A 27,074-nucleotide genomic window follows, 5' to 3' on the forward strand; every position below is an offset into this window, starting at 1 on the left:
TTTGGCAAGCTACTCAGAAGGGGGAGGCAAGCGACTGGTAGCTTGAGAGCAACTTGTTGGAGACCCATGGTGTAGGACAACGACTTTTCATTGGCAACAGTATTAAACCAACCAACAAAATAAAATATTAAGAAGAGTTCTTTTATTTCATTGAGTTAAATCGAAACAATGTATTCTAGTGCTCATGGACTGATAGCCCTACTGGTAGGCAATATTACCCCGGCTTGTATTTGGGGGCCGGCCTTTATTTGTCCGAATCGACCACGTCCCCGGCTATTATCCGAGGCCCGGCTTCAAATAGAATCCCGGACACCATTTGAGGATTTACTGTACTCAGTCTCACAGTGCAATGTGGTTCTCACCATGTGACTGCGTGTCAGCGGCGGTGCAGTGTGATTGGTGGGTTCTCACCATGTGACTGTGTGTCAGCGGCGGTGCAGTGTGATTGGTGGGTTCTCACCATGTTACATTACATTACATTATTGGCATTTGGCAGATGCTCTTATCCAGAGCAACTTACAGTTGATTAGACTAAGCAGGAGACAATCCTCCCCTGGAGCAATGCAGGGTTAAGGGCCTTGCTCAAGGGCCCAACGGCTGTGCGGATCTTATTGTGGCTACACCGGGATTAGAACCAAAAACCGTGCGTGTCCCAGTCATTTACCTTCACCACTACGCTACAGGCCGCCTATGCCCAGGCCTCCATGTGGCTGCCTGTCAGCGGCGGTGCAGTGTGATTGGTGGGTTCTCACCATGTGACTGTGTGTCAGCGGCGGTGCAGTGTGATTGGTGGGTTCTCACCATGTGACTGTGTGTCAGCGGCGGTGCAGTGTGATTGGTGGGTTCTCACCATGTTACATTACATGACATTAATGGCATTTGGCAGACGCTCTTATCCAGAGTTACGTACAGTTGATTAGACTAAGCAGGAGACAATCTTCCCCTGGAGCAATGCAGGGTTAAGGGCCTTGCTCAAGGGCCCAACGGCTGTGCGGATCTTATTGTGGCTACACCGGGATTAGAACCACCAACCTTGCGTGTCCCAGTTCTCACCATGTGACTGCGTGTCAGAGGTGGTGTAGTGTGATTGGTGGGTTCTCACCATGTGACTGCAGGTCCTCCGGAGCCACGCCCGGCGGGCGGTCACGCTTGCGAGGCCGGGAGCTGTGAGGGCGATGGCGCCGGTGGCTCTGCCGTCCAAACGGCATGCGCACCCCCACAAAAAGAGTCCTGTGTCCTGGGGCGGGGGAGAGGGCCAGGGCGGGGGAGAGGGAGAGGGGCAGGGAGGGGGAGAGGGAGAGGGAGAGGGAGGGGAGAGGGCCAGGGCGGGGGAGGAGGGAAACAGAGTCAGACACTTCTCTGCCTTTTCCAAACTCACACATTTTCCTCACAACAGTTCAGACACAGTTCAGGTTGTGCAGTTTTGTCTACAGATTGACACGGTAGTTCCATGCATGGCTGTAACATCCTCTAAACACTTTAACACTCCACTAGGCATTTATTAGACTTTTTTTGACTTATTGGTCTTCTACTGCTGTAGCCTATTTACTTAAAGGTTTGATGTGTTGTGTGTTCAGAGATTCTCTTTTCCATACCACTGTAGTAATGCGTGGTTATTTGCATTGCGGTCACCTTCCTGTCAGCTTTGACCAGTCTGGCCATTCTCCTGTGATGTCTCTCATTAACAATGCATTGTTGCCACAGAAAATGTATGTAAGAAAAAATGCTGCAGACAATAAACAGAGATAATACTTGTATGCTCAGTAATTTTCTTTAATAAACGCACCAAAGGTCCTACGTGTTCCGCTTTTAATGTGCAAATGGCCTTCGAGCACATGCGTCTCGTTCCTTTATTTTTTTATATCACAAACTAAACTTCCACCGACTGCCTTTTCATCATCACAAGACATTTGTATGTATTACCAAAGCGTACATATAGAAAGGAAGCGGAATATGAATACGAACAACATGAAATACAAACAACGTTGTGTTAAAAATTTAAACAGTGTGGTAATGTCCACATTAAGAGTCTATACAATAAGAATAATAACAGTAACAATAATATTTTAAAAAGTAAACTAATTATGAATAAAATGAATACAGTCTTGGTGGTCAACCAGTGTCCCTCAGGTTTTGGCAAGCAGTGATGTACTTTGCAGCTATTGGAGCACTTGGCCCTTCTCCTAGCAGGTATTATACCTTTTTCAGATTCTTTGGGGAAAGGAAATCTTTTAAAATTACAGAAAATTTGTTGAAATAATGTGTCCTAATCTTTGAATATTTTTCACAATTAACAATTCTCTCTCATCGAATATTATTAGTTTAAATTCTAAGTTAAATATAGGCTATAATTTATTATCCGGAGTGAGCTAAATGTCAACATTCGCGTTCTGACCTAACTTGAGCTACTACAACTTGCCAGGACATGCCTGCCTTACATGCCTGCAAAAGAAAGAAACATGTCAATGCAGAACTTACAGGAAAATGACAGGTCCAATAGACTTCCATGGTTAAACAAACACTTTTCTGCCTGTTATCCATGTGTTGACGTCACAATAATGTAATATCCCCAGGCCCCATCATTTTTACCTCCTCTTCTCAGGGAAGACTTACGGAATAATAATTATTCAAAAGAACCAAATGATTAATTTCAAGAAATGTCTCGGCATCTGTTGACAGCTTAATTTCTGTCAGGTGGAGTGAGACCATTTTTGTCTTTTAAAATTTACAGCCATCTCGGAGACGGCTTCTACAGGATACATAAGACAGAAAACTGCTGTGGAGATGGAAAACTTTCATCCCTGCGTTCAATAAAAGAGATGAGTCTTTATTTTTTTTAATGTACAAGGGAAAGGGCAAAAAGGGAGAGCTTGCCAGCGTTGCAACGTTGTGTGGGAAGCCTGGCATTGTTTGTCTCAGCACCACGGTGCTGTGAACTTTCAAACGGTTAAGTAGGCACAAATGAGAGAGCAGGGTGTGTGCCTATACACTACTAATGAACTTACTTCTTCATTAGGCAGACCTGTACACCAGTTTTAAAAAATAAAATAAAAGCATGCAGACATTATCAAGGGATTCAGCTGTTTTTCAGACCAAATGTCAGAATGGGGAAGATATGTGATCTAAGTGACTTTGACCATGGAATGATTGCCAGACAGGGCGGTATCTCAGATCTCCTGGGATTTTCATGCACAACAGTCTCTAGGGTTGCAGAGAATGGTGCGAAAAACAAAAAAACATCCAGTGAGCAGCAGTTCTGCGGGCAGAAACACCTTGTTAATGAGAGAGGTCAAAGAAGAAGGGCCAGACTGGTCAAAACTGACAGGAAGGTGACAGCAATGCAAATAACCACACATTACACACATTGGTATGCAAAAGAGCATCTCTGAGCACACAATGCATCAAACCTCTAAATGGATAGGCTACTGCAGCAGAACACAAATAAGTCTAAAAAAGTCTAATAAATGCCTAATAAATTGCTCACTGAGTATGTCTGCATTGTCAGCAAACTTTGGGGTAAAACCAAACTTAACACGTAGTATTCTGCTGCAAAAGATGAGTCTTCGTTGTAATAAAATGAAAATACAGCTCTGTTCGGCCATTAGTTTTCCTCTGAGAGCATTTTTTTTTTTTTTAACCTGACAATCCTCCCGGGATGGACTAACAGTTCCCAGCTGCCTTACACACACCACAGACCAATTAGAAGACTCAACACCCATAATCCCTACTCTTAAAGCTGAATATCGCCATTTACCAATATAATGTACCCAATGATAAAAAATAAAAAATAAAATGTGCCAGTTCGTACAAAAACGTACAGATACTCATTTCATCCAAGTACTCGGATCACCCCTACTACATATCAAATAAATCTGCTTGGTTGAAATTGATTCTGTTTCGTCATTTAGGCTATTTCAGTAAAAATTGTTTAGCAACATTCACATTCATAATCTGTGGTAATTAGGTAGCTGTAGGTACAGAAATCAATGCTGTAGTGCGGGATATCAGGCTTGGCAGTTCTTTCTGGCCTTTCTTGTGTTCACAGAAATCACAGTAAAGGATTATTGACAGTCTAACCACCCTGGGAACTTTCAGGAAAAGATAAATAAAATATGTCACTCAGCTGTCACTCACCTTCTAGCTCCTCCTTCTCATAGTGGATGTTGAGGATGGAGCTGGTTCCACCCTGGTCCACCAGCACCTCCTCATCCGGTCTCTGTACACAACACAACAACAAGGACATGACAAAGCATCTCCTAATTTACATATATCAAAAAGTTACATGTACCTGTAATTCAATTTTGTTTATGTCGTCCTATTTAGAAAGAGATAATCACAAATTATTAGTTTGAGAGTCCCAGTGGCATATCAGTGTGGCAAAGTGACCTCATTAGGTCTAGTCACTAAAAGTCAGAAATACAAATTTTATGCCAGTGATGGAAGCCAGGTTTACTTCAACATTAGTCGATATGTCAAAAAAGTATTTGGATTTTTTAAGCAGAAAAAAAGAAAAATGTGTGGTGGTTTAGCGTTTTCTCACAGGCATGCTGCTCTTTGCATTAAGGGACCATCAGAGACGCACATCATCTACTTACAGATCTACATTCATGATTAATGTAACGTTAAGGACAACGTGAACTGAATCCAGGCAGCAGTCGAATCCTTGATAAAAACGCTGTGCCCCAGGAGATGTGCATGATCACCATTAAATCTCAGCATGAGGAGCTGACCCACTATAAGACCAGGCTCCTTACTGCTCTCCCCCCTCTGGGTGAGTTCATTAACACGTTGTCTTGGTGCAACATCGCTAAATTAATCTCTGGCTCCTCTAACTGTTGCCCAAGAGGGCTGCGTGTGTGTTTTCCTTCAATTACTGCACTGGCTATCAATTCTGTACATGTCTTCAGCATAAGCTCCTTCACTTAGTGACACTCAGTAACAACGGCACAAAAGCAGGTGAATAATCCTGGATATGATTTAAGACCCCATGGTCTGTGAGTGCAGTTAATCTACTAGTATTTCATTAGTAAGTCTTGATAAATATGCCACATGTAAATACAGGTATATATGGCACATTTAGTGGCTGTGGCAGGGCATTCTGATGCTTAAGCAAGATCTGGTGCCACGGTAAAAGTTGCAAATTGCATTCAGTCATTATATTTAGAGTGCTGCCCTTATGCTCTTGATAAATGACCCAACTCAATCAGGCATCACTCCCTGACATCGTCTTCTGTCTTATTAAATCCCAGATCAGCTACATTATGATCCATAACCATGAAAAGTAGACTAACTAGCTAGACCAGGCTACTAAGAAGATCATAGTCCGTTTCACTTTTAACATCACGTTGCAGAAATGATGTTAATGATTTCATGTTATAGGCTAATGGTGTTAGCTGTTGTTAGGCATGGGCTTCTTGGCAATGAAATGTCCAAATCTGGGATTTAAGGCAAACAGCAGCTTTCTGGTATTTTGATAATAGTTTAGACTAAAGGATTTCCTTTTTTCCTACTCCTTTTTATTTCTTTCTTCCCTTTCTTTTTTTTTGTCCCTAATGTGGCCGAACACCAACCCTCAGCCTGTCAGATGTTTTTCCACCTTGAACCATACAAACTATATTTACAATTTCCCTGAGATACCAGGTTTTCTACTCTGCTGTAATGTTTTATGATTGATTTAAAATGTTCTATTTGTAGATCTTGTTGTAGATTTGTAGAGTTGTTTGCAAACTTCCCGGCTGGCTGATAAATATATAAGAGCCGATGTTGACCATACTCCTGTGAATGACATTGTGGCCAGCCAATGAGAGTGTACCTATTGGCTGAGGCTACTCCAGCCTTGTACCATTTCTCCCTATGGTTTCTCCACGATTTAAGCAGACTCAGCTTGGGAAGTCACGCTGTGTTCCATTTACAATCGGAGATCGGAAATACCCAGTTTCCACCTTCCGACCTCCAAGCGTTCCAGGTGCACAACACCAAACGTAAACAAAAACATGGCTGACCGTGAAAAACGGATGGGGTTTATGTGGAAAGTATATAACCACATGAACTGTCCGCATTCTGCCCTGACCGAACGGCAGAAATTATACCGCTTTTTAACTGTGCTCCGGTCTAGCTTCAAGAGTCAGTAAATTGTATATTTCCAAACGGTTTGACATGTTTTTCGGTATTTCTTTACATTTTCCAAAATAATGTTTTGTGCAGAGAGAATTCAGAACTTTGAGATCATTTGCCCTAACCAGCTAACTAATAACATTGGTAACATTGTCTGTCATCAATTCACACGCAGAACAGGCTTAACTATATGACAGTATGTTTTATTTCAATGCCATGGAGGAACAAATACTTTGCGTTGCCTTTTAGTTGATGGTTTACTATTTACGATGTGTGCCTCCATGGGTGCTGCGATTGTTGTGACGTCAGACAGCTGATTCTCTTGAGGTCGGGGTATATGTATTTCCCCGACTTCACAAGTAGGAATTCCGACTTTGAGTGACGTACTATTGCACTTTTCCTCATAGGCTACTATATTTAGCCTAATTTAAACTGTTAACATACATTATTTTATATCACAGATCATTTCATAAAAAATTCCGCGTAAATTTAAAAAGCAAATCACTAAGGCTAACTGGTTAGCAACTCGTCGCAAAATAACATCATGCACAGTGCTGTATCTGCATGTATTTTCGGTTACCATTCATGTGCGTTGCCGATGGCTACTACTCGTTTGTGTAATAAATTATATGTTTTCTACTTCATGCAGTTGGATATATTGCATTAGTATTTTCCTTAAAGGTACAATAGGTAATTTCGGACTTCTAACAGTCAAGAGAGGAATAGCAGCAACAAACAACCTCAAACCACAACACTGTTTATCCCTCCCCCTTCTCGGTAAACGTGCTAAAGTTGAAACGCCATTGGCAGTGGCAATTAGAACCGATTTTCATCCAATGAGCTTGAATTATTGTACAGTTATACAATGTTTTTGTACAGAGTGTTGGGCCATCAACTGTATATTTTGAAACCCGAATTTAAGGACTACAAACACAGGCAGAGGGTGAGTCAACATGTCAGTGAGCCTTTTTCAATGATAGGAAGGGATAGGAATGGTCTTGTAACAATGTTTTAAAACATAAATCTTACCTATTGTACCTTTTAAGTTATTTGAGTCTTTGCTTTCCATTTGTTTGCTGGCTAACGGGAGCTTTGAGAGGCATGGGAGCCCTTCTTATGGAACCGACACGGGTGACGTTTACAACATGGACTGTGATGCTAACTGTTTGCTGGCAAAATCATTGTTTTGGTCGGAAAGCGGCATCGGAATTCAGTGGACCCACGTCCTAAGCCCACCCACTAGCATGTTGCGCTGACAGTCCTGTCACTGTGCTGGGCTCCTGAAGAGAGGGCCTGTCACCTCCAGGCACTCAGCAGAGCGCCTGCCCCCATGCCCAGGCTCCTCACAGGCCTGAGAGTGCACACTCTACCGATCCGACCAGCCAAATGTCCCCAATACAACCACGCTGGAATCAATACAAAAACAAAAAAAACTGTCTGTGATGGTTGAGCATGATTGAGATTGCTCTCATTACTGTACTCCTATTTACCCACTGGGAACAATGTGTGAAATTCAGCTTGATAGCCATTTCTGTAACAAGCACATAGCTATGCACTGTTCCTGAGCAGCACACAAGCTGGACACTTTTAAAATGCAGTAGAACGTCAGAGAACCGAACGTTTTGTAAATTAATGTCGTTCGGAACACTGTCATTTTCAGTACTCTGAAAGTGCAATTTCAACAACAATTAATAAATCTGTTTTTCGAGTCATCATAAACAAATAACAGGCATTTTCCCAAGCAATAGACTGTCATAGACGGTACTTTACTTTTTTCTCAATTAGTAGCATTACTCATTTGCATTTTGCAGACATCATTTTTAAGTAGACAAAATGTCATTCTCCTGATTCTGAACTGGCTTTGAAAGAGAGTGAGGATTTCGCCAGTGCGCTGGCACTATCAATGACTCACACATTCCCACTGTAAAAGGAGGCCATTCCATTACACTGCAAGCTGCCACGGATCACCTCGACTGGTGAGAAAATGTTTGACACAAATATGGTCTATAAGTTACACTTACTGTGTTCAAAGTAGGCCTATGTGGTTTGGTAGCAGAGCGGGTGTGTAGAGCCTCTGCAAATCTCAGTTTATATTAACTGGGTAGAATAGGTGCTGGAGACAGATCTTTATCCCACGGTGGTACATACACAATAATACAGACATCCCACTGTATGACTTGGTACCTCACAGATAAAGATGCATCACCATCAAACAACCCACCAAGTGGTCACTCTTCTCACCCTGTAGGTGTGCAGCCATGCTTTTGGGCGACCCTGCAGACCTGCCCCCCACATGGTGCCGAGGCTCTACCCAGCCTGGCGCCACAAGTACATTCAATGTTTCCTCAAACAATATGTAAAGGGATTATGTAAACACGATGCAAAGAGCTGCTTCATGCTCTACCTGTCCTGTCATGGCAACCATTCTTTCACCTTTGTATTCCCCCAAGAGAGAATGTAATGGCGATGTGGGCTTTGGAAACTGCCAAGACCCACGTTACAAAACGGTATGCTTGAAAAGATTGCAGGCTCTGTCGCATTTGTCATGGTCAGCTTTCCAAAACAGTGCATGAGCAGACTGAATATAATAACACTCTATATTACAGTTGAATGCATGAAAACCTGGAGAAAGTGGGGAGGGGAGGGGGCATCAGAGTGTTCACAGAGAAGGGGGAGGGACAAACAGTGTTGTGGTTTAAGGTAGTTTGTTGCTGCAATATCTCTCTTGACCATTAGGAGTCCGAAATTACCTATTGTGCCTTTAATTATCACCCCTTTTCTTCACACAACCTCAAACATGACAAACCCAAAATCAAATGGTTGCTATTGGGGCTGAGCGAGTGCTGCATTATCTGTATCTGTTCAACCAGCTATATTATCTGTATCTGTATGCGTTCAACCAGCTATATTATCTGTATCTGTATGCGTTCAACCAGCTATATTATCTGTATCTGTATGCGTTCAACCAGCTATATTATCTGTATCTGTATGCGTTCAACCAGCTATATTATCTGTATCTGTATGCGTTCAACCAACTATATTATCTGTATCTGTATGCGTTCAACCAGCTATATTATCTGTATCTGTATGCGTTCAACCAACTATATTATCTGTATCTGTATGCGTTCAACCAACTATATTATCTGTATCTGTATGCTTTCAACCAGCTATATTATCTGTATCTGTATGCGTTCAACCAACTATATTATCTGTATCTGTATGCGTTCAACCAACTATATTATCTGTATCTGTATGCGTTCAACCAGCTATATTATCTGTATCTGTATGCGTTCAACCAGCTATATTATCTGTATCTGTATGCGTTCAACCAGCTATATTATCTGTATCTGTATGTGTTCAACCAGCTATATTACCTGTATCTGTATGCGTTCAACCAGCTATATTATCTGTATCTGTATGCGTTCAACCAGCTATATTATCTGTATCTGTATGCGTTCAACCAACTATATTATCTGTATCTGTATGCGTTCAACCAGCTATATTATCTGTATCTGTATGCGTTCAACCAGCTATATTATCTGTATCTGTATGCGTTCAACCAACTATATTATCTGTATCTGTATGCGTTCAACCAGCTATATTATCTGTATCTGTATGCGTTCAACCAACTATATTATCTGTATCTGTATGCGTTCAACCAACTATATTATCTGTATCTGTATGCTTTCAACCAGCTATATTATCTGTATCTATGCGTTCAACCAGCTATATTACCTGTATCTGTATGTGTTCAACCAGCTATATTACCTGTATCTGTATCTGTAATCAGAAGTGGGCGTGGCTTAACCTGGAAGTGGGCGGAGTTTCTTTTGGTAACTGATCAGTCCTTTCAGAATCAGCTGTCATTTCTGTAGCTCATCTAGGGGCCTTGCTATTAAGTTAAAATCATTTCCCCCCCCCTTTAAAGAAAAATGAAAAACCGCAAGTAAAACAGGGTGGCCTGTAGCGTGGTGGTTAAGGTACATCACTGGGACTCGCAAGGTCAGTGGTTCGATCCGCACCGCCCTGCATTGCTCCAGGGGAGGATTGTCTCCTGCTTAGTCTAATCAACTGTATGTTGCTCTGGATGAATGCCAAATGCCATTAATGTAATGTCATTAAAAATAGAAATTAATGCAGGTAATTAACCTTACATACAAGAAAAGACTGAATGATCAATTAAGTATGCAATCTTTCTGCTTGGGTTATATATATATATATATATATATATATATATATATATATATATATATATATATATATATATATATATATATATACACACAACATTGGACAGCATATAATCCACAAAAACAGTTCATTGCCAGCAGCGATACAGCCATGTACCCTGTTCCTGGTGAATGGTGCAAGAAGTGGTGTAGGTGGCCCAGTAGGGGGCGATCTTCCATGGTGTCAAATAAACCCCAGTGTTGTGATGGGAATGCAGTGCTGTAGGACTGACTCACTGTGGTCACAAAAGGCCTCATGACAGTCATAGCAAAGAAGGGGGTTCCCTGTTGACCAGGCTAAATTCTCAACCTGCCACCTTTTAATTGGCTAAAAATTGTTCTTGAGAAAAATCAAGGTGAATGCATTAGGCAAAATGGCAGATCGGGAGTGGTGGATCCACAGGTGGATAATTCATATGTTGCATGTGCCAAAAAAGACTTCCGCCGGGGATGCATGCACTTGGCCCTGCTGAAGTCTCCCGTGGGAGCCTCCTCAGACTAGGCAGACCTCCAGGAATTTCCACTGCACTAAAATTAGCGCGTGGCTTGATCTCCACTGACACGCCCCCAACATCACCTCTCCTCCCACTCGCGCAAGGGAGGTCACTAAACGGGCTCACAGTCGCGTGAAAATCCACTTCACCACTGCCACGGCTCAACACATCAAATAGATCCATTGGGCTTATGATAGCTAACCACAAATCATTTTGGCTGTGTACTTTAATTTGTGGCGATACTGCGTGGCATGGAAGTGGGAAGCTGTTGCCATCTCACCATGCACCGAGTCAGTTCTGTTTTACCCAGTTCATAGATACCCGGCTTATTGTCAGTGTTTCTCGGTAACTCTTGCACTTCTACAAGAGACAGCATCATATGGTGGAAGACAGGTTTAGAATGTCTGATGGAAAACTGGCCTCTACCCTTTCTATGAAATATTATCTAATACAATCAATTATATAACGGCTAAAACGAAGCTATGTAATTAGTCTGATCATGTCTTCAAGGTCATTCAAAGAACTTATTCACAAAGCGAAGTATAACTCGGTGTATTACAAATATTAACATATTTCAATAACGTTGTATATGTATCGAATATATTACAGAATTACCTACCTATACTCGATCTAGGTTAAATTATAAATGACCGCATGATGTAGCCTACGTAAACAAAATTTGACTGCATAATTAGAAGTGCGGTTGTATATGATATTCATCATTTGACATCTCATTTTATTATTGCTCACATATATGCACGATGTATACCATGTCCTTTTACACATTAAATACACTTGCCATTTAAAAAAAACGTTTGATTTTAAAAACGATCCTAACCAGCATTATTGTGGGCTTTTTTCCCCCTAAATAAGAATTACGTATTAAAACACTTCTGCTGTCAAATGGTTATCCAGGCTACGCACAGCGAAATGTGATGTGTACACCAAAGATTCTACTGCACGTGCCGTGCCAGTGCTTAAAAACAACGCGCGTAGAGGAAATAATTTCGTAATCTTTCCAGGTTTATTTATGACATGTGCTTACAATCAGTATTTTACTTGAAAGGCAAAGGTCATTGAAAAAACTACAATCGGGGCGAATGCAACAAACAATTGTATTGACCCTTTTCAGAAGCAATCAGCCTGGCAGCCGGGTTATCGATTAAAGCACATTACCATTAATGGAAGATGCAAGCGAGGCGTGTATGCCGCTTGTATAAATCCAGTTTATATCCGATGCAATAACTGACATACAGCATTCACTCATAATAAACCAAGTTCGAATTCTCATCACATCATATGCACTTTATTTCCAAGTAGAGTTTGTCATTTTCAAGTAGGCTAGTCATTTCAATTCATGAAGAATAAAGATGGATATCTAGGCATGCGCTATAATCTACGGCAATAAGCCTGAAGAGACACATTACCTGGTAGCTTAAAATGCTCTCGGGGTCGTTTGTTCCTGCGGGCATGGTAACCGCGAAGTCAGTGGGTGTTCCTGAAGGGAGTCAAATAGCAAATATATTCAGCGACGTCTCGTTTTTATCCTGGCTCTAGTGTATGCATTCCGGATGATTTTTCACTGACATTGCAGGCCCTCGTTCCACAAACATAAAATTACCGTAGCTGTTCTGCTTTTAGTGGTCCAGTGCGTGTGCACAGGCTGCTGCGCTCCTCTCCCGCACGGGGTAGCAATCGCATCATCACGCCTCTTTAGCCAATGGTAGGGATGCGAATGTCGACGCATTGCTGTTGCCAAAGTGCCGGCGTAAATAGATAGGAGCAGATGGATTTGCAGGGAAATAAAGACATCAATTCACGAAAGACACTCAGAATGTATACAGGAAAATCATAGCATATTCTGGTAAATGTTTCCATATTATTCAGTTGTAAAAGATAAAGATTACACGAGAAACTAAACCTGTATATCCTATAATAAAACGATATACTAAGGAAAAGGTGTATTACGCTAAGTAGACAGCTTTTTTCTATAACTGAGAACTCCATATTCAGTGACAAAGATTACTTTAACATAATCAACGTAGCAAATCCTGAGAATCTCATACAGCGGCTGCTGGTGAGCAGATAATTGGTGCGGCACAAAACTTTCCTTGACCCTGGTTTCAACTTTCAGCTCATTGGTCTCAACCTGTTTTCATTCATTATTCTTAATGAAGAAGTGTGCCATTGATCTGACCATTGATCCGTCAACCGTCGGCCATTTTTGCAGTGTTCTGTTTCAATGCATGAAATGCTGTTCTAAACATATAGTCGTCATGATAAGTGCAATTTTTTTTTTTTTTTTTTTTTGGGGGGGTGTTAGACAAGGATAGGGATATCAGAAAGGAGGGGCCGGGGAAATCAGGAGGGAGGACTAAGGTAGAGTTTGAAAAGGTGTGTTTTGAGTCTGCATTGAAATAGGGGGAGGGATTCTGCGGTCCTGACAGTGGTAGGCAAGTCATTCCACCACTGAGGAACCAGAACGGAAAACAGGCGTGAACGTGCAGCTCGACCGCCAGGTGCACGTAGAGAGGGAACCATAAGGCGACCAGAGCTGGCAGACCGGACTGGTCTTGTAGGGGAAAATTCACAGAACAAAAGATCTCCCTCCTAAAAGCATGATAAACAATCACAAGTCGAAATAAGACTCCACCTTAGTGAGCAGGCTGGTTCCTCCAAAGCGCTCGATGATGTATGCTAAAAGTGTATCGATATATCCTTAATAAAGTATGATATGTACCCTGTATAGTTTCAAACTGATTAACTGCTAAATTGTGCTAGAATTACACAGTGAGCCAGCCAACTGGGGGGGAGGCGTCTCAAACTGTGTAGTCAAGGACACGGGCAAAGCGAGATATGCCTTTACAGCTGATTTCTCCAGGACTCTCAATGTTTTATGCCAGAAGTGTATCTATTTGACCTAGAACATTAATTATAGCTGAGCTTATGAGAATGCAAGAAACCACAGTGAAAACTGTTGAAATGAGAGCAAAGAATGCAAAGAATGAAACGTACATTTACTCCCTTAGCAGAGAATAATTTATCAAATGTTTAGTATGTCTGTATATTAGAAAAGTATATTAGAAGTGAATAATTAATCAAATGTTTAGTATGTCTGTATATTTTCAAAGATGACTGCTGCTTAGTTCATCTTAGAAAAGCGAAAGATACAGAGTGACGTGTATGGATGACGTGTGTGTTAGAGGGGGGGCATCCAGAACTTTATGAGGTCAGGTAGTTTGCCAAGAGAAGGTGCGGGGTGAAGTGAGGACAGGGGGAGTCCTGAACTTTGTTTGTAGTTGGCAGAACGCCCTGAACTTTGTACAGAGTTGGCAGAGCATAAGGACCGTTGGCAATTTACCACAATGACGTTGTGGGAGGAGCGTTAGGAGGAGTTACGATAAGAACAGTGTGGGTGATTTGCCAGAATGAGGTTTGAGGAGGAGTTGTAGGTGGAGTAACTGTATATAAAATGGGTGTAAAAATGACAGTCGGGGTTCAGTTTGGAGAACTGATCCGGCTTTATGCGCTGCTGCTAATAAAGTCTGATTTTCCTGAAGAACTTGCTGCTGTCGTCTTTTCCCCCGCAAAGATGTTTTTCGACAAATTGAAGATTTGGACTCTGTCGTTTCCTAGACACGACAGTCTAGCTGGGGAGTAGGGAGTGATCAAGGATTGTATGTAAGGTGGGGCAGTCCCCTTAGCAGCCTGAAATGCCAACACTAGGGCCTTGAAACGGATGCGTGCGGCAATAGGAAGCCAGTGGAGGCCAATGAGAAGTGGGGTGACATGAGCCGACCTGGGCTGACTGGTTATCAGGCGGGCTGCAGCATTCTGGACCAGCTGGAGGGGCTTGATGGCACACGCTGGGAGACCGTCTAGGAGGGAGTTGCAGTAATCCAGGCGGGAAATGACGAGCGCCTGGACTAGGAGCTGGGTGGCTTTCTCCGTCAGGAGATGACGGATACGGCGTATATTATACAGAAAGAACCTGCAGGTTCTGGCAGTGGAGGATACTTGTGGAGCCAGGGTGAGGCAGTTATCAAGAGTCACCCCAAGATTCTTTGCCGTATGGGGGGAGGAAACTACAAAGTCCTCAACAGTCAGTGAGAGGTCGATTGACGGAGAGGACTTGAAGTCATCCACGCAGAGATATCAGCCAAGCAGGCAGAGATCTGTGTGGTGACTTGGGTATCGGGGGGGAAGGAAATAAAGAGTTGGGTGTCATCAGCGTAGGTATGATAAGAAAAGCCATGGGAAGAGATAACAGAACCAAGAGACATGGTGTATAGTGAGAAGAGGAGAGGCCCAAGAACTGAGCCCCTCCAAGTCACCTGGTAGGAGCGACCAGAGAGGTAGGAGGAAAACCGAGCGAGTGCAGACCCTTTGACACCCATCCCAGACAGCGATGAGAGCAGAATCTCATGGTTGACTGTATCGAAGGCGGCCAACAGGTTGAGGAAGATGAGGACAGAGGAGAGGGATTTGGCTTTAGCAGAGTGGAGTGCCTCAGTGACCGCGAGCAAGGCAGTCTCAGTGGAGTGACCACTCTTGAAGCCAGACTGGTTGGGGTAATATAGAACTACTGTGTGGTATCGCTCCTTCCTTTTCTATCCAAATCCATTGAACGAGCTGCCTCCAACCTACTCTCTTCCTTCTTCTCACAGAATAACCTGCTGGACCCCCACCAGTCCGGCTTCAGACCTGGCCACTCAACAGAGACCGCACTTCTTTCCTTCAATGAGTCCCTTCAGGCTGCACGAGCAGCCTCTCTCTCCTCTGTCCTGATCCTTCTTGACCTCTCTGCAGCCTTCGACACGGTCAACCACTCCATCCTCCTATCCTCCCTGGCATCTACAGGGATCTGTGGCACAGCCTTAGACTAGATTAAATCTTATCTCTCTGACTAGTCTTCCCAGGTGACCTGGGCTGGTAAGGTATCAACCCCTTGCCCCCTTGTGACAGGTGTTCCCCAGGGCTCAGTCTTCAGTCCCCTCCTCTTCTCCATCTACAGCAGATCCCTTGGCCCTGTTATCTCTGCTCATGGCATCTCCTATCATTGTTATGCCGATGACACCCAACTCTTTCTCTCCTTCCCCCCATCTGACACACAGGTCTCTACCTATATCTCTGCCTGCCTGAGAGACATCCAGAGCTGGATGGACAAGCACTATTTAAAGCTCAACCACAGTGACCTCATCTGCCAGTGCAAGAAATCTTGGAGTGGTGATGGATAACTCCGAGAACATTGCTACGGCGACCCGGGCATGCAGGTTCTTCCTGTACAATATCTGGAGAATCCATCCCTTCCTCAAAACCTACTCCATTCAACTCCTCATTCTAGCAATGGTCCTGTCCCGCCTGGACTACTGCAATTTGTTTCTGGCTGGCCTTCCAGCATCTGCCATCAGACCCCTACAGCTGATCCAGAATGCTGCAGCTCATCTGGTATTCAATGTTCCCAGACATTCACATGTCACCCCCCTGCTCAGCGACCTCTACTGGCTGCCTGTTATGGCTCGCATAAAATGTAAAACTCTGGTGCTCGCGTACCAGGCAGTTAAGGGATCAGCCCCTGCATACATTCAATCACTAATCAGAACCTATATGCCAGTCAGACCCCTCCGTTCCGTTACCTTTGGACGCTTGGCACCTCCCCTTCGTTGCACCTGCACTTCTTGGTCACGCGGGCTGTCTGGCCCCACGGTGGTGGAATTACCTTCCTGCAGATGTCAGAACAGCAGAGTCTCTGACATCTTTCAAGTGCAGACTGATGACTCATTTCTTCAGTCTGCACCTTTCCCTCCCTACCTCACCACCATGATTAGCCATGTGCATGTCATAGATTATAATTGCACTTATGTATATCGTTATTGTAGTACTCAGGGTATTCTAGCTGCCAACCATGGTATGCTAGTTGGTAAGTTGATGTACTCTTCAAGAGTTCAAGTTGTATCTATGTGATCATGCTAGGGCTCAATACTGTACTTTCCTCATGGGTCCTCAACGCACTTGTCCCTGGGTTTAATTTGTAGTGTAACGTAAAAATACTGGTCAGAGACTGTTGTGCTTGGGCTCATCGTATTCGAGAGAACCTATTCAAAGACAGTAGATAATAGCATTTCTATGTACACATTCCTTTGTAGAAATATACAACAGCAAAACGGACAACAATGATAATTCCTCCAGAGAAATGTAAGTAAACAATGGACATTCTATGAACATTTCTCTGAGCACATTTTTATAATGAGAAACTATTATGCATTTGGTCCACTGGACACTTGAAAAAGATACTGACATTACCTTATCTCTTGTAGTCACTAAAATGGCCCACCTTTCTGTTGGTAATGGTGGTGCCATGATTGAATCTCCCTCTTGAGAGTCTGCTGGTTTGAGCCCCCCTTGGGCATATAATCGCTTCTATTCATTAAAATTCACAAGCCTAGTTTTTCTTTTTGTAAGGGGGTTCATTATCTATTATGATATCAAACGCTACCCTCAATTATTTTCAACAGGTGATTGACATTTATTTAGCCCATTTATTTGTTTGACACACGCTGTGACAGCACATAGCCTATAATTCCTAACTTTCAATGTGCCACCAAGTCATTCCCTGATTGAATTAGCATAAAACTGTTCTCTCCGCTTGTGTGTAGTAGGTGTTCTGGCACAAAATGGCTGCTGTTTATCACCCAGGTGGGTGCTACACATTGGTGGTGGTTGAAGCGGGATTCCACATCATCATGGTAAAGGACCCTCTGCGTGGGGAAGGAGATTACCTGCATGTGTGTGTGTGGTACAGTGTGTGTGGTACAGTATGTGTGTGCGGTACAGTGTGTGTGTGTGTGTGTGTGTGGTACAGTGTGTGTGTGTGTGTGTGTGGTACAGTATGTGTGTGTGGTACAGTGTGTGTGTGTGTGTGTGTGTGTGTGTGGTACAGTGTGTGTGTGTGTGTGTGGTACAGTGTGTGTGTGCGGTACAGTGTGTGTGTGTGTGTGGTACAGTGTGTGTGTAGTACAGTATGTGTGTGTGGTACAGTGTGTGTGTGCGGTACAGTGTGTGTGTGTGTGTGTGGTACAGTGTGTGTGTGTGTGTGTGTTGTACAGTGTGTGTGTGCGGTACAGTGTGTGTGTGTGTGTGGTACAGTGTGTGCGTGGTACAGCTGCTCTCCCTGGTTGGCCTTTCCCTGCAGCTGTATAGGTTTACAGTAGAGCACTGTGCGGGGCTGTTCTTCTCATCCCATTCCCGCCTGCAGAGAGAGTGACTGTGGCCACCTGCACCACTGGCCTATAGCCATCCAGCAAATGAGTCATTCACAACAACAGGAACATACGCATTCTGAATCAATTTTAAAAAAGGGGAGAGGCATGGTTTGACTTTTATTTAAAATACAGACATGGGCAGGCTGAGAAAAACATGATGTCGCAGCAACGCAATGCCTAGCAGCATGCAGACATGGTCGGGTATGGGATGCACTTTTCTGTTTCAGGCTTTCTCTTGCAATTCACCTGTAATTATACAATTATATGGACTATAATCATTTCCAGGCATAAGACATGTCTGTAATAGCAGGTACCATGTACATTAATGTGAGGTGCATGTAATAGCATGTAGCATATAGCATGTACATTACATTAATGGCATTTGGCAGACGCTCTTATCCAGAGCGACGTACAGTTGATTAGACTAAGTAGGAGACAATCCTCCCCTCGAGCAATGCAGGGTTAAGGGCCTTACTCAAGGGCCCACAAGAGCATGTACATAAATGTGATGTGCATGTCATAGCATGTAGCATGTACATTAATGTGAGGTGCATGTCATAGCATGTAGCATATAGCATGTACATGAACTATAATGTGGGGGGGGGGCACTGTGGATGGGTCTTCATACACAATCTTTCCAGATCATTTTCTATGCCTATTTTCTATGTGGTCCTCCATCTTCAAGTTAAACTACAAGTTTTTCATCAGGTTCAAGTCTGGAGATGGAGTTTCTGGTCAGAAAACCATGTATTGGCTGCTTTTGAGCAATGCTTGGATCGTTGACTTGCTGAAAGGTTCATTTGCAACCTGCTGGCAGAAGGATCAGCAGATAAAAACAATATCAAAGCACTCTGATTGGACAAAACAACATCGAAGCCCTCTGATTGGACAAAACAATATCAAAGCACTCTGATTGGAATCAGAAGAGGTCAGAATTCAGCTGTGCGAACAAAAATGACCTCATAGTAATGGTGAAATATAGTGCTGGCTGGATATTGCGTTTTATGGGGTCGTTTTGATTTAATATATTGTAGCAATAAAGGCAATTCAGTTCAATTGAGATTGTTGCAGGGTGTGACAGTGGCAACACTTTACTCTGAATGGTGGTCGTGCCAATAACATAAAATTACTGCGATGCCCACCCACCCTTAACCTCAAGCCGAATGAACTCCTCCACCCCTGAAAAAAGAACTCAAAACAATACAGAACTGGAAGGCTGCTTTATTGTTAAGAAAAAGGTTCGTGCTCAAATGAAGACAATCTTTCATAAATTCTTACTAAGAGTCCCAAGTGGTTGTGCAACACACTATCTTCTCTCCTACTTTATTAGTGGCAAATGATCAACAATCAAAAAGCAGTTCTCAAGTATTTCAACAAGAAAATAAAATAGCATCTCAGTCATGCCAAAAAATAAAATGGTTACATAAATGATTATCGATACAAAAGAAGAGCATCAGGAGTGAAATGGACAGACGCGTAGAACAGAACGCGGAAAAGGCAAGCTGCTTTTCCGCCAGCCAATATGGCCTGTAGAAAGAGCGTGAGAAAACAATGCTTGAGTTCATGTTTGGTAAATAATGCAGCTTTTAAAAATAAATGTAAAAAAATAAAACAGTTAATGATGTCTTTTTAGATTTTTCATTTGTCAGGAAGGTTTTAGGACTCAAATAAGGTCAGATACAGATTTCACATTGTGCTCCATTTTGACTAGCTTCCACTGTTTAACATTTTGCTATGGCATCATTCTATGAGTTCTCACCAATAAAAAAGCAGGAAAAGGCACGTGCCGTGAAAAAAGAACAACAAACAAATAATTTGTTAATGTGAAATTAAGAACTTAAAGAACAGCAACGACAAACAAAAACAACTCAATATCAAACTTCAATGGCACTTGCATGTTTTGGGGTAGAGGTTTGATACTGGGGAAGAGGACAATGTTGTCGCAACTATGGTTTTTACTGCTGCCAAATTTTGTTAAATGATTTTCTGACAAACCCATGGGAGAAGTTATCAGAAGTAAGGATTCTTGATTACTCGTATAATGGGTGGGGGAAGTCTTGGGGGTTTGTATTGGGAGTGGAATGAAAATGTCGGACATCGAGGAGTGTTTGGGGAATATACTCCCATGAGTCTGGCAGCAGTGGGTGGTTTCAAGCCACCCAATCAGATCAGCCACCCAAGATGCCTGGGGGCATGTGGACAATATACAGTATGTACAAACAATACTGTCGGTTGCGCAACTGTCTCAGTGACACAGGCTACACAATCCTCTACAAGCTGCTTGTTCAGTGTCCATTGCAAGGCAGCAGACCCAAAAGAAAAAAGGCTTTAGTTTTGGTCATTTGCTGAATGCACAAAAAAAACCCGAAAAAAATAAACTTAAGTGAGCAAGTACTATTAGAACGGCTTCCTCCTTTAAAGTCAAGGAGGGGGGGGAAGTGATGGACAGTGTTCATATACATGTATAGTCATATATAGTTTTTTGCTTTTTTGATATATAGTTCTTTATTTGATTTCCCCCCTCTATAGTGAAAAGTATCCCCAAAAAATACTTAATCTAACAAATCGCGTCACAATCTAACAAGTGTGACAAAGGGTGTCTGCGGGAAGCCATTCTATTTTTGTTATATTTACTATTTGTAATTAGATTAATAGCTGTAGTATTTTTCAGTAATTTTTGTATTTACAAAAACTATGCATGCCGATAAAATAAAATAATATGTTACATTATTTATAGTCTCTTAAAAAGTTCATCCTTAACTTTTCAGCATTTTGTGCCATTTACAATATAGCCTCTACTGTACATATCTTTTTTTTACCATTTATTTTTATGTACGCATGTATTTTTGTTTATACACTATTTATATCCTAGATGGGCACAAAAATGGATGGCATAATTGTCATTATGATTTTCATTCAGTTTATTTGGTTCAAGTTGACACCCACACTGATTTGGAGACCTCATGCAGCAACTGGACCAAAGAACTCTTTAAAAGGAAAGGGGGATTCATAGACAGGAAGTGACATCACTGCACAACAGGAAGTGCAAAAAGCTCTGGTGTTGTGTCTCGGCTCACGATAAGATGCGTCCAGTGCTCGGCTTATTTGGCATTTGTTTGCTGTTCCTCCTCTGTTGAGGAGTATGGCTGACCAGGGGGTATAGAGCACTTTATTAATTTTTGCTGTTTGCAGACTTGAGAGCTTCCATCAAAACTATAACACCACACCCACCTCACATGTAAAATTGTGTGCTGTTGAAACCTTTTGCATCGCCTTCACAGTGTTCCATCCGAGCTCAAGAAGAGACTTATCATCGGGGGGTACATGAGGACAGTGGTTTAGTATACTAACCGTTTGTTTTTCTGCAGACAATCAAATTTGTGTAATCCTATTAACAATAATAATTATAATAACAATTAAAAAAACTACCGCATGACTCCACTACTGATAAAGGCTGGTTTGGTAAGCAAAATATGTATCACTGAGATGCTCCTAGCCCTGTTTTTTTATTTATTATTATTTTTTATTAAAAATGGACTCCCAGGAAGTGCCGTGCCGGTAAAAGTGCACCAGTGTCACAACCTCCTTTAACACCTAGATGGGACTCGCATGGCGGAAAATCGCTGACACTCAAGTCAAAAGGCCTGTTGAATTGCACCATGTATCCCATGTCATCACAACTACGTCCACGTCTGTTCCAGCCACAGCGACGCCACATTGGCTCACTGTGTTTCACACGCCATACCTCACATTCATACAAAATGCATCTACAGTGTATTGTAGGTAATGGGGCGGACTCGAGCAGTGCTTACAGCATGCGTTGCGTTTTACCCCTGCTGAGCCCAGTAACAGCATGCCTTACTCAACAAGGCGCGTCTCCTTGGCTCCTCCAGTATCCCATGGTTCACCTCTCCCGCCTCCCATGAAATACATCCTGAATTTACTTACATTCGTTAAAGACACAGTCGAAACTGATACCTTACGAAAAGAAAATGCGCACAATAAAAGCTCAAATAATAAAACAGCCTGAGGCACCACTATAGAATGAAAAGACAGCATAAAAAAAGAAAACAAATAAAGAATAAATATCAGAGCTGGTAGGCTTGGAAAATAATATTGCTGTGTAATATAAACAAGTTTCTTGTTTTTTTTTTCCTTGTTCTCTGCAAACAGGCATTCCCATTCACCTCGTTCACATAACCCAGAGCAGCACATTCTTGTATTGTTTGTTATTTAATGTGCCAAAATAATGGCAATAATTAAAACAGCAGCTACTGAATGTTTGCAATTTATTTCAACCAAAGGCAGCTACAAAGAGAGATGTGTCTGTTTGGTTGGTACCATTTATTAAGGGCAGGATTGACTTTGGATTTTTAGCTTTCTTTTAAATCCAATATAGTGTATCACCATCAATATAATAATTAAAATTTTCATCTTTTTATATATTCTTTTCTTCCCAGTGGACAGCCTCAAACTTCTGGTCGAGCCACTGTTGTGGCCTGTAGTATTACTGTCTTGTGGACTATGTTTAATCATGCAAGATTCCTGATCAAAACATGCCTTCATGCAAGTCATTTCTATGCATTGAACGAGCACGGTTATTTATTTATCTGGAAATCTGTCTGAGCAAGTCCCCCATTTCAGCCCAGGTCAAAACCCTGATTAGTTCCCCTTCCCAATCAGTGTGAAAGCCCATGTAGAAAATTCTTTTATATGCGGGTATAACAAAGATAAAATGGTTTAGTAATGTGGGCAATGTTGATTGTTTTTTTCCTAGTTCCCTTTTTTTGCAGCTCAGACCGTAAGATGCAAGTATACTCAGCATGAACAAACAAAAAAACAAACCCTTATATTTTTTGGGGTTTTTCTCTATCTCTCATTTCCTCCACCTCTCTCAGTGTCACTGTGTTAGTCTTGCAGCCACCACCTCTCCACATATGAAAATGACTGAGATAACCCTTCAGACTGCATTGAGGTGTTGTTTTAAGAGTCCAGCAGTGCTGTTTCCTTTGGGAAAAAGTCCACCATGGCACTGTTTCTGAACAGGAATCCATGCGTGGTGAAGGAGGAGATTTTGTGTGTCTTCCTCCACTTGCTTCATTAACACTCCTCGTTAGTCACAGATGTCCCCCCCAACAAACACGGTTTTTGCCAACACGGGAGTGGCATCATCTTCTTTTGAATCTTCATTTTTCTTACTAGTTATTGAAATCTTAAGTCTTGATGCAACAAGATCACACAGTAAGCTGATTATGTTTGGTTTAATTGAGTCTAAGTGTTTTCAAAGCTGTAAGAAACCACGCCCGCTGTTTCTTCTGCATTGGTACATTAATGGAGTCTGTAAACAATTATTTTATTTGTATTTTCACTTTTTCTCTTTTTTTGTTGTTTAAACTTGCAAATGAAATAATCTGCTTATTGTGATTTCATGGGGTTTCCTCTCTTTGCTTTTAACATATTATTATTATTGTTATTTTTAGTCATTATTATTAGTTGATTATTGTTATCGTATTCTAACACTTAGATTCCCTGACGTCTTTTTGGTTTCGGCCTTTCTCTTTCCTGCCCCGGCCCTCGTGCTCCTCCTGCCTGTCTTTGTCAGGTTTGGTCACGCTGTCGTAGGAAGGCAGGGAGGCAGTCGAGGGCGTCCCCTCTTTTTTCTCCTGATTGGTCCCCCCGTTCTCCAGCTTGTCCGCGGCCGGCCTGCGCTTGCAGACGAAGCCCCGTCGGGACAGGTGGAACCGGTACGCGCGCTGGATGGTGATGGCCGACACCTCCTCCTGCTTGCGGCGCAGGGTGGTGGTGATGGGCTCGTAGGACACCTTGGACGGGTTGGCGGCCACAAAGCGCTCCTCCATCTGCTGCCGCAGCATGTCCAGCTCGCCGCTGTCGCCCAGGACGCGCTTGGTGAAGGCGAACAGGATGTCCAGACAGTGGATGCGGTCGCCGCTCACCATGGGCATGTCCATGGCGATCAGCTCGATGGTGTTGGGTTTGGGCACCCGGAGCGGGTGCTCCAGGGCGTCGGCGAAGTCGGACAGCTTGGCGTAGGCGATGAACTGCGAGGCGTCCGGGTCGAACTTCTCCCAGATCTCGTAGAAGGTCTCGAAGTCGTCCTCGCTCAGCGGGTCGGCGCTCTCCTCCGTGGCCACGCTGAAGTTCTCCAGGATGATGGCGATGTACATGTTGACCACGATGAGGAAGGAGATGATGATGTACATGACGAAGAAGAAGATGCCCACCGAGGGGTTGCCGCAGTTGCCCTTCACCGAGGTGCCCGGGTTCTCTTTCTCCAGGCTGCAGTCGGGCGGCCGGTTGAGGATGGGGAGCAGGAGCCCGTCCCAGCCTGCCGACGTGGTGATCATGAACAGGCAGATCATGCTGTTGCCGAAGGTCTCAAAGTTGTACATGTCGTCGATACCCGCCTCCCGCTTCACGTAGGCGAAGTTGGACATGCCGAAGATGGAGAAGATGAACATGACCAGGAAGAGCAGCAGGCCGATGTTGAACAAGGCGGGTAGTGACATCATCAGCGCGAACAGCAAAGTCCGGATGCCCTTGGCGCTCTTGATCAGACGCAGGATGCGCCCGATTCGGGCCAGACGGATCACCCGGAACAACGTTGGTGACACAAAGTACTTTTCGATAATGTCGGCCAGGAACATACCTATGGTACAGAGAGGAAGCAAGAGGAGAAACAAGTTCACATGTGGTAAAAATGTTCTCAGTATTTCTATACATCCTGGTTTCACCATGCAGAAATTACAGCACATTTTATAAATGGTCCATTTCAGAGAGCATAATATTTGGGACAAATGGCTTCATGTGTATAAGAGAGTTTTCAGTGTCTAAGCTTTTGATTGCCTTTGGAGTCTGTTATTGGTGTTTGTCAACATAAGGACCAGAGTCAAAGGTAATCAAAAGCCGAGACACTGAAAACTCAAAGACAAAAAAATACACCTGATTAATTAGGAACATAGGAACATGGAAGATAGTCAGACGGCTTGTGGACATGTACACCAGAGCAGGTAAGGTGAAACAGGGATAGAACCTGTTTGTTCACCTGAGTTGTCACCCTTCATATGGTGTAGAAGAGCTGTATTATATTGGTAACAAGAAAATGGAATACCATCAATGCTGATCTATGGATATAGTCATATAAGGGAACTTGGAAGCAAAAGTTTCTTATTACTAGTGTACTTAATTGGTGGAGTTCCTCTCTGCTTTCTATGCAAATTGATGATGACAACAATTTCCTATCCATCAGAGGAATGCAGACACTTCAATGAGCACAGGTTTAGGCTAAGATCTAGTGACCAGTGAGGCCTCATGGCAAAAATTTGGAGGGGGAAATTCTTCTTAAAAAGCAGAAAAAAAAAAAAACCTTCACTCACCCACGATGGAGAGGATGACCACAACCACGTCGAAGATGTTCCATCCGATGGTGAAGTAGTAGTGTCGCAGGGCGAAGAGCTTCAGCACGAACTCGCTGGTGAATGCGATGATGAAGATGAAGTTGATCCAGTAGAGGATGTCCTCCATTTCCTGCGTCTGGTCATCCGTCTCCACCATCATGGTGACCATGTTGAGGCAGATCAGGATCATGATGGAGATGTCAAAGACCTGTTGAGTCACAAAGTCGAAGACCATCCCCTGGATTTTGTTCTGGGATGGAGGAAAGAGAACGGATTTAATTGAAAATCAGTCGTCATGGTTACAGTAATTATAATTTTTCTTGTTTTTATAGGTATTATTTCCCATTTCATTTCCTTGTTAGCTCGAACCAGTTAAATTGCCGCTGAAAAATTGCTTACTAGAAAGCACTATAAAAATCATACTAGTTAGCTAGCTAGTTGCCATAAGAGGTACAAAATTACACAATTACAATCATAAGTGCCATCTACTATCTGCATGCTTGCAGTAGATGGTGTGTAACTGTATAGTCACAGTGCAAGTGTGAGAGAACACATACCAGTGGTCGAGGAATGGGTTTCTGTGGTTTCTTGGAGCCCAGTTTTTTCATGGCATTGTAGTATTTTTTCTGCTCTTCAGTCATGAAAATATCCTGACCCCCAAAGTATATAAACAAAAGAAAATAGTGTTACAATCTCTCATGGACCTATGTGACACATTCCATCAAACCTTTGTCATGAATATTGTCTGCATTCAACATCTGTATTTAACTTTGACTTCAAAAACAGTGTGACAAGTTAATATTGGCTTAACCAATAGCTGAATCACAAAACTGCCAAAAAAAGAAGAAAAATATCCATTTGATTTGATTTCATTAGTGAACTCACAAAAGTGAACCCAATCGCTAAAAAATCAAGCAAAGGCTGTCCACATATATATGACAATGGTCATTCTCTTTGGCCCTCAAATCCAAATCCAGCCCTGTTTCAGTGCCACCGATTGGCCAGACTGAGTTGCTGATCCCTGATATAGTGAGTATGACATTGCAGTGTCTGGGTTTTGGGTTTTAGGGAAATGCAAGAAAGAAAGGAGCGGGTCTTATCTTCTTCTTCTGCTGGTTGAAGTTGTCAATGATCACGCCAATGAAGAGGTTGAGGGTGAAGAAGGACCCAAAGATAATGAAGATGACGAAGTAGATGTACATGTAGATGTTGTCCTCATAGATGGGTTGGTCCTCCACCTGTAGGAAGGGGGAGGTAGGAAAAGACACAGATTCCATTTATAAATGATTACACTCATGCGGTAAAATATTAAATATTTGAAACAGCTCAGGGTCATTTGTCCCAATACGTATGTCGGTTTGGAATGGACTTGATTCACTGAATGACATTGTTGTGTGAAACAAAAACAAACAAAAAAAAAAACTTAAGACTACAAAACCAACTCTTAAAATTAACTAAGCCTAAACTGAAAGCTAAATGCAGTTGAAATCAATAGCCTATTTATGTAATAGTTGTATTGATAGACGGTGTTAATATGTGATCTTAACTGCTTAAATTGAA

General features: G+C 42.6%; 2 protein-coding genes across 4 annotated transcripts in view; both read right to left on the minus strand.

Annotated features, from left to right (window-relative positions):
- LOC133109378 (electroneutral sodium bicarbonate exchanger 1-like) overlaps nt 1–12,587 on the minus strand; it is a 62,445-nt gene extending 49,858 nt beyond the window's left edge. For 2 of the 3 annotated variants that reach the window (XM_061218703.1, XM_061218701.1), the window contains exons 1-3: nt 12,265–12,468; nt 4,135–4,216; nt 1,103–1,237 (exon numbers count right to left, since the gene is read on the minus strand). In XM_061218703.1, coding sequence (XP_061074687.1) covers nt 1,103–1,237; nt 4,135–4,216; nt 12,265–12,309 — 262 coding nt within the window. In that variant the 5' untranslated portion in view covers nt 12,310–12,468. Of the gene's footprint in view, nt 1–1,102; nt 1,238–4,134; nt 4,217–12,264 lie in introns of all 3 variants that reach the window. The other variant, XM_061218702.1, reaches the window with a different exon arrangement.
- Nucleotides 12,588–19,304: 6,717 nt separating this feature from the next.
- The window catches only part of LOC133110014 (sodium channel protein type 8 subunit alpha-like), a 93,891-nt gene continuing 86,121 nt past the window's right edge, over nt 19,305–27,074 (minus strand). Inside the window, exons 24-27 of the mRNA XM_061219828.1 lie at nt 26,615–26,752; nt 26,072–26,176; nt 25,494–25,764; nt 19,305–24,766 (exon numbers count right to left, since the gene is read on the minus strand). Of these exons, the coding sequence (XP_061075812.1) occupies nt 23,613–24,766; nt 25,494–25,764; nt 26,072–26,176; nt 26,615–26,752 (1,668 nt within the window). The 3' untranslated portion in view covers nt 19,305–23,612. The remainder of the gene's footprint in view (nt 24,767–25,493; nt 25,765–26,071; nt 26,177–26,614; nt 26,753–27,074) is intronic.

Source organism: Conger conger, chromosome 14, assembly GCF_963514075.1.
Source record: "Conger conger chromosome 14, fConCon1.1, whole genome shotgun sequence".
Taxonomy (NCBI): Eukaryota; Metazoa; Chordata; class Actinopteri; order Anguilliformes; family Congridae; genus Conger; species Conger conger.